This window comes from Parasteatoda tepidariorum, chromosome 4, assembly GCF_043381705.1.
Source record: "Parasteatoda tepidariorum isolate YZ-2023 chromosome 4, CAS_Ptep_4.0, whole genome shotgun sequence".
NCBI classification, from domain to species: Eukaryota; Metazoa; Arthropoda; class Arachnida; order Araneae; family Theridiidae; genus Parasteatoda; species Parasteatoda tepidariorum.
The window spans coordinates 62,343,490-62,352,511 of record NC_092207.1 but is presented as its reverse complement, the minus strand read 5'-3'; the positions used below and the strand labels follow the sequence as shown (position 1 = coordinate 62,352,511).

General features: G+C 29.1%; 1 protein-coding gene across 1 annotated transcript; it reads right to left on the bottom strand.

Annotated features, from left to right (window-relative positions):
• Positions 1-744: 744 nt before the first annotated feature.
• On the bottom strand, positions 745-1,149 carry LOC107446468 (uncharacterized). Its single transcript, XM_016061137.1, has one exon. The coding sequence runs from the start codon at positions 1,147-1,149 to the stop codon at positions 745-747; it is 405 nt and encodes a 134-aa protein (XP_015916623.1).
• Positions 1,150-9,022: the final 7,873 nt, after the last annotated feature.

Here is a 9,022-nt window from a genome sequence, read left to right as displayed (position 1 = left end):
TTCATATTTAAAATTTGTTACTAACTAAGAGAAGCAGAAACTTTCTCTAATCTGGAATTAATTAAAGTTTATTATATTAAAACCATAGTGTCTGGAAGATTTAATTATAGATAAACTTTATGATCAAGTCTGTTTTAAGTCATCATTTTATAATCCCTGTGAATCTTTGTGCTCAAATTTGTTTGCTAAGCTTATTCAATTAGAATGAAATGCAGATTACATACAAACGGAAATTTATAAATATAGTTTACCTACTAAGTTGAATTTTAGTCTTTTCTAGTTTTAAAAATATTACACTAGGACGAGAATAGCTATTTATTCATATTATATTGCGTCATTTATGTAATCATCATCATATTTTGTCCGACATCTCAGGGTGGGCCAAAGCCTTCGGTTGAGGATTTTGCAGGAATAACTTACTTTTTGAATTTTACTGCCAGTCTTTTACCCCAATTTCTTTACAATCTGATTCCTCGCATTCAAGTTATCGTTACTTGAGGGATTCGCGTTTTCGACTAATGAAAGGCTTTGCCTCAAAAAGTTTCTTTACTAGTTTTTTTCGTCCATTCTAGCGAGTTCATTCTTTTAGTTGATTCTTTCATTCAGTTCATTCTTTTAGTTGAATACTTTCATATTGGCCTCTTTAAGCATAAAGCTCACCTTTGTTCCTATTGAAACTTAATAATAATATTTTTTATCATCAAACTTTCTTATTTATTTGTCAAATGCCAGTTACATTAGCCGTTAGGCCATTAAACCTTTTGCTTGCCAATAGAGTTGAAATATACAAGAAAAATCTGTCAGTGCTTCACACTCGTCCAAATGTTCTACCGTCATTGGCTGTCCACTATCACATATAACACACGAATGTGAATCGGCTAGTCCAATGCGAAATAAATGATTCTGTAGACAGTCATGCCCCATTAATAATCTAAAAGATGCAACCGCAACTGATCGCAGGTGTTCAGGAATAAAAGCTGAATTTGTTAAAAGAACACTCCAAGGCTTGCCATCGAAAGTCCGAGTGGCAAAATTTCTAAAAGTCTCTTGATATATGAGTGATGTCAGTAGTTTAATGGAATGGAGGCTTGCTTTAGTTTTGGGCTTTTGGAGAACCGCAGCCCCTCTTTTGGCAAGCATATCTGCCATCTTATTTTCATAAATACCGGATGTAAAGTAACAGGCCTCCTTGTTTGTACACCCTGGGTTACGCAAAATCTGCTACAGCTTTGCTACTTTCCGATGGCTCCTAGAAATCCTTATCATCAAATTTTTACACCTCGTATATCTCCAGGAAGGTACGTTTATTGTAAAGAAACTATAAGATGAAGAAAAGATACGGAGCGCGAAATTGGAGAAAATTAAAAAGGTTCATAAGACGTATGAGTATAATTAAGCACAGCGAATTATTTATTTCAAGTATAATTTCAGTTTTAGAAAGTCTGCAAAATAGTTTTTCAAAACTTAATTATTTATTTAATCTTAGATATGAATATTAATGTTCAAAACTTATAGTATTGTGCGTATTACTTTTTTAAAAAATTGTTTTTAAGTATTATTGTTTTCCAACCTCCCACGTTATAAGAACACTGAAAATTTTAGAACGTAAAACAAATGTTCATCTAAATTGTTAATTTAGCAGCAATTCTACAATACTGGTGGCGACTTAAAACCCATCCAACTTCATATTGATGAGTACCAGATTGTTTGAGAATCAAATGACATAAAATAAATAATTATAATGAAAAATAATTATGATAAAAAAAAATTCTAGTATTAAAGGAAATAAAAAAAAACATTTAATGCGACTTTGCATTCAGTTACTTCAGTTTTTATTTTGAAAGCACATTAAACTACTACGTTTTTCTTCAACTTTTTAAACACAGTTTTTGCTCAAAATTTACCTTCGCTATCTGCATCAGGTAACACTGCAGTCTAAAGTTTTTGTCATTGTCTTATTGCGTGACGTGCTGTCGGTGTTCGTGTTCGGCACTTATTTAAAAAATATAATAAGGTTGTGCAAGGTGTTTTCTATTCCATTATTTAGTTACTAATACCATTCAGATCTAGAAGTTTCTAGATAAAATGGAACTTATTTTTAGATATGGAACGAAATCGGTTTGTCATAGCTGTTTTGTTATGTATTAGAATGAAATCCTCTTGGAACCAGAAACCATTCAAGAATTAATGAATTTAATGAAAACGTTGCTGAGGAATAAGCAGATTCTGTTACATTATATTTAGTATTTTTATATTTTATTAAAATGAAGCTATCCTTAATATTGCCTTAACTACCTTAAACATTTCTAGCTTGCAGCTTACAAAGACATATAAAAAATCACAACAAGTAGTAGTATGCATCTCCAGTGGGGCGTATCGCCCCACACGAGCTGCAGAATGGGTCATCGGTGATGATATAGAGAACATTACTGAGGAAGATCAGAAGACCATCACACTTTTGATCCTTTGCAGCGAGGATGGCTTTTGGTGGCCTAACGATCTGCGAGAAGAGTCGTGCACTTTATGTTAAAGTAGTTTAAAGAAGACAAATTCTACACAATTTCGGTCTATTCGAATGTTGATCAAAGTGTGCAAGTACAATTGGTACAAAGTAGTACAATGTTTTACACTTATCTTATAATAAAAATTTAAATAAGACTCATATAAAATTACTTATTATTTAATTAATATAAAATGGTTTATGAATTATTTAGATATCGATATAAATATGTCTCTTAAAACATCTGCATAATAAGGCAATATTATATGAATATTTTATGACAAAGAAACCCCACTTTTCTTTTAAGCATTTAGTTTCGATTAATAATCAAACTGCAATAATTACAACTGATACTAATAAATGATGATAAGTAGGTAATTCTAGTAAATACCTTCCTTTAAATTGGGAATAAATGAATAATTTACAAGCAAACAATGCCCTTAAACTATCATGAATTTTTTGTTGAAGGCATCCAAAAAAATCTGGATCATCAAATATAGAAATTGGATCTTTATAATACAGTGTTCTTCAAAATAGTGCATAAAACCTTAATACTATGTGAACAGTATACATTATACAAACATTTGGAAACGATGATTAATTTATTATAAAATTAATAGAAGTTGTTTTGCTAAACTTTATTCATATCAAGAGTTTATTCATATTTTACGTTAACTAAATATTTTTTTCGAACAGAAATTATTTAATTTTACACTTTTACTTCGAGTTACTTTTGAAAATACAATCATACCAGAAACAGTTAATGGCAAAAATGAGATATTACAAAGAATTCTTACATTTTTATCAAGACATTGTCGGTATTAAAAGGACGACTAAAATAAAAACAAAGTAAAAATATTTTCGACTTTTTATGGTAGGATATTTTTCTTCTCTTACACGACCGCCATTGTAAGATATTAAAATTTTCCCTCACTTTAAGCGATTTGCATATCAAGTGAATAGAGATTGGAAGAAAAAATGTTCTTTTGATGTTCTCAATAAAGAGAAGTTAAGTTTCTATGCAAAAGCTATTGGCATTTTTTTTTGTTCTCATCAATCAAAGAGGTGAAAAATAAAAGGGAAAATCAATCTTTTCGGAAAAGTTGCCAGAACTTCACAATAATTAAGAGCAACTTTTAAAGTTAAGAGCTTAGTTAACTAATATTTTCAATTAATTCTGGTTAGCACTGTAAAAAATTCTGGATAAAATTAAGGTATAAATTACTGCCACAATGGGTAAGTATCCGAAAAATCTATCCTAACGCAAAATTTATATTTACAGTCAAACTTTCTTCGTAATTTTGCAGTAATATTTACTTAATTTCAGTGATACTATGATTTTACTGAAAATATTGCAGCATAAATTACGGTAACTCATATATCTAGATATCTTATTCCGTTAAAATATGCAGTAAAAATGAATTTTGCCGTAAAAAATACTGGAAGCCTGGTTAAAGAGAAGAGTAAAGGATTGAATTTAGGTAAGGAAGTTTTTATTTTATTTTATTACCATCGTTGAACAACCGACGCAAGTTTGGGTTTACGACTAGCATTGTTCAACTCCGTAGCTTTGTAATTTTGAACCCAAGCCAGAAGACAAGGGAACTCCTGGATCAAGTATTGGGAGAAATTCGTGATCGTGGTTGACTTCATTTGATGGAACTAGTCCCCATTTGCTTTACATGGATAAGAAATCCACGAAAACCTCCCATGGTTAATCCGACGGTTTGGGGATTCCAATCCATGATCCATCTATCACTGAGGATATTTTACGTCGTAACCGTGGTCGGTGCGAGCCGGGTGTAGAATTCGTATCTACCCGCCATAACTGGGATTCATGGCCGGTTCACCTCATTGGAAACCAAACACTCCATCTACTGAGCCACCATGACTGTGACAAGAACATTTAGTTCAACTGTGAATAGCATCATGCTTCTGTTTTGCCAATTGCAGCAAACTCATGACAGATACTTAATACAATATTACAAACGAATGTCCTTGTGTTTGCTGATAATAAAAAAAATTAACGTTTAATTAGTTAATTGATTTATATATATATATATATATATATTATAAAGTTACAATGTACAATGGAATAACTTTACGATGGAAAACATATTTTTATTCAAATTGGCGGAATAGCACAAGGATCTAATTTTTCATCTCTCCCTTAGTTAACTTATTTTTACACTATTATGAAAAAAAATATACTCCTAATATTAAATTTGTTTTTAGTTTTATAGATGATTTAATTATCTTTAATTTTCAAGATTATAAAATTTGTTAATATTTATCCTGAGGAATTAATCTTGTTTCGCATTGACGATGATGATATTAATTTTAATTTCTTGAATTTAATTTAAATTATTTTAAACTTCTGAATTTTTTAAAAAAAATTCTATTTTTTTCCTTTTTTTAGTTAAAAATACATATATCTTAATTATGTTTGTAATAAATGTTGGAAATATACTCTAGAAAATCCATGGAGACTAATTGAGAAGGCTGAAATTTCCCTTTTGATGTCGTTCTATTATGTTAATAAAAACGTTGCTTCCAATTCCCTTTCAGAATCCTTAAATAAAATGTGAGACATTCCGAAATCATGAGGGTTTTTTTTCTTAAGTAACAGATAGTCGAACTGCCGCTCTGATGGCCAACCCCCAACACCTTAATTGGGGAAGCCCTTCTTTAAAGAACTTGCTAAAGAAAAAGTGATGCTAAAGAAAAATTAGAAAATTCCATTTTGTTCACTGTCTATGCAAATTAGTTGTTTTTTCCACAAATAAGTAAACTTAATTTTCGATATATATGTAGAAAATTCAGGATTTTTTTTAAAGAATATTCAATGAACAAATATTAATTTAAAAGTTTAAATATAAATTTATAATAACAAAAAGTTGAATTAACTTGGTTTCATTCTAACATGTAAGAGTATGCATAAAATGTTTTCGTTTACCAGCAATTTTTTTTATGATCTTCATTTTTAAGCACATGTAGTTATTAATTTTATTTGCATATACAGATTACATATTATTATTATTACCAGGTTTATTCTATAATAGATCACTTAGTTGTTTGACAGAAACTATATTTAATTTTTATTTTCAGAATTTATTAATATGATTAGCAGAAAACTTTGTAAACGCTCTCACATTACAAAAGTATGTCAGGAATTAAGGTTTGCCTTTTATTTACACCCATTTATGCAGCAGTGCATTAAATGCGTATTATACATTTCCCATGAAGATATGCATTCTGCATCACTTACCCCATTATATGGTGACAGCCCTTTTAAAATTAGGATATAAACTTTTATGACAACCTTAGAGTGTTGCCTTTAGCTGAAACTTTTAGAAGGATGCATCGAAAGGAAAAGAAGAAAAACTCAGTATATAAGTATTATAGAATTTTTTTTAATTACAATAAGTTTTAAATGATTTTCCTTTAATGATGAATCATTTCTTTCTTATTTTTGGGTAGAATATTGAGCGAAACTCATTCAAAAATTAACTTTTTCTTTTTTTCTTCTTTTTAATTTTTTTAGAATTTTGCAATCTTATCTTTTTATAGAATATTTTTCTTTTCTGAAATTTGAGTAGTTGTTAAAAAAATTCCCATGTTCTAATTTCATTCACTTTTCTAAAGGAATCATTTTTTTTTACATTTTAGTTTTGGAGTGTTTTGATGTCTCTATATTTAGGGACATAATCAGATGAAATTTAGACTCATATAATTTATTCACAGAGATATTGATATATGTTCAATTACTTCGTAGAAAATTTGATTATCTATAGTAATATAAAACAAAATGCAAATCGGATGAACAGTATCTGATATTTCTGTAGGATGGCATTAAAAGTTGTGTAAAAAAACCTCTTGTATTTTAAAGATTTGTTATGTGATGCATTTGACAAACTTTTCAGTTGTGTCTTACAAAGAACAGAATTTTGAAAAATTATCTCAACACATTGTTTTAATCACTGAAAAGACAAAAAAAGACACGAAATGGTCGATGTTTGATGTTGAAATTAGTATTTCTTTTCAAAATGTTTCATGACTGAATAATTTTGTTGTTTATGGAGTTTCGGAATTCGTAGTTGTTTAATGTAAAATACTTCATCAAAGAAATTCTTAATTTCTTTTCATTTTCAAAAAAAAGTGAACTAAAAAACCGAGATACTTAAAAAATGTGAAAATAAGTAAACTAAATAAATTCCTCAAATGAAATATTCAAAATATAATACTACACTTACTTTATATAATGTATTTTAGAAATATAATTAATGGTCCAGTAATACTAGGTAAAACTCATGTACAACATTTACTCAAATCTCATATGTCAATGTTTCCTCCTTTTCCGTTTAATTTTTTCCTTCAAAAATGAAAAGTGGTAAGGAAAAATTTTTCCAAAAAGTTAGAATTTCAAAAGCATGTTCATAATGGGACATATTAAACCATATTTCCAAGGAGATATATGGTAATTGTAAGGAAGAGAGGTAATGGATTACTAATGGATTAGAATTATAATGTTTTTCAATATAGGAAAAAAGTTGAAAAGTAATCGTTTTTTTTTTCTTTCTTATAGTGTAACAATTAAGAAAAATCAAATAAGGATAAAGAGAAAAGCATCAAAAATCAGTTCCTCGCTACCAAATATCTCTCGGCAATAAAAGGTTTACGAAGTAAAGAATGAGGTGGGCATACAAGGTTGAAGTTGAAAAATTTTTATTTTTGCAAACATTGCAATTTCAATCCCTAACACGGCCATAAAAAAACTATTATTTCTTTTCTCACTGGTAGCAAAGAACTCACATATCAAACGTCATAAGCGTGAACGTTCAAATGTATGTGTTCTCAAATTTATTGTAACAATAGTACAAAGTTGACATGAGGTTCCTTTTTTTCAAAACGGCAACGCGAAGTTGACGCGATCTGTGCCGTAAGTTATGCAGATTCACTGCAAACAGTTTATATCAACAAACAAATATAATTTTAATTTAAGTATGCTTTTTCAATTTAATAAGGTTTAATAATGATTTAGAACTCTACTTTAGTTTCAATGATGATTCATAAATAACATCCTATCTTTTTTCATTTCCTTATCTTTTCTATTGGGTTTCATTCATTTTGCAAGTTTATGATGGTACAAATGTGTCCTGAGTTTATGATAGTAGAAGATGATATCGCTCATGGGCTGCAATGGTGGCATAACTCAAAAAACACACGTTTTGGACTAAGAACAGGTGTAAATATGAAAAAAACACATTCTTTCTGCAGCAATACTAGCACAACTCATAATTCAACTTGATGGTAATCTTTGTTTAAGCAAACTAAAGCATTTCTTATGCATTTTGCTTAGCAATGAAAACTTTAAACTCACTCATCTCAAAACATGATTTTTTGAGTTGTGCCGCTATTGTAGCCCAAGAGCAATATGAATTTACAATAGAACAAAAATGCCATGAGTTAGTAGCAGTACAAAAGTGTCATGAGTTTATGTAAGAATAAATAATATATCGTGTCTCCAGACGCTGAAATTTACACTTTTTTATGCATAAAATCGTAATGAGTATACATCGGATTAATCCTATTTTTAGAACTTCATTTTAAAAAAAAATTATCAAAGATAACACCAAAGAGCATAGAAAGATAGGCTGAAACGTGAAATAATCCGAAAAAAAAGAGCAAAAGCAGTTCCGAGATTCGGTGAGTGTAGCGAGCAGGGAATGGTTTCCCGAATATAATTTTGATGATTAAACTTGATTATAAACCTGTTTCTGATAAATATTATTATGACTTACTATAACGGGGATTCCTAAATTTTTCAGTCAAATACTAGAATGACTCCAGCACTAAGTCCTAAGATCTAACATGCAAAATCGTTAACTTCAGGAATATAATTTTAATGATTAAATTTGATTATAAACCTGTTTCTGATAAATATTATTATGACTTACTATAACAGTGATTCCCAAATTTTTCAGTCAAATACTACAATGACTCCAGCACTAAGTCCTATGATCTAACCTGCAAAATTCTTAACGTCTGGAATTAAGGAAATATTCTTCAGTACTGTTTTCAATATTTTAAAGGCAATTTGATCTTATTGTTGATCTTATTTGATCAATAAAAAAAACATTTTAAGGATTATGTCTTAGTAGCTCATTAGTTACCAACTAGAGTTCCTATATTTAAATGACACTTAAGGAATGGTAAATAGCTGCTTCAAAATCGACTAGCATAGATATCGACGTTTTTTATAACTCTAAAAATTTCATATAAAATAACTTCATATTATGTCAAATAGACAATTTTAATACTTAAGATGAATTTTAATTAGAATGATTATCTTTCAATTTATCACTCTACCAACTTCCAAAATACCTATTTAAGTCGAATGAAAGAAAACATAAACTTGTTTCAAAATTATTCATATGGCTGCAAAAATTTTTGATTGAAGTTAATGCTGTAAAGTTATTAAAACATGATAAAAATCGTTTTAATACTAAGTAAGTAATTATT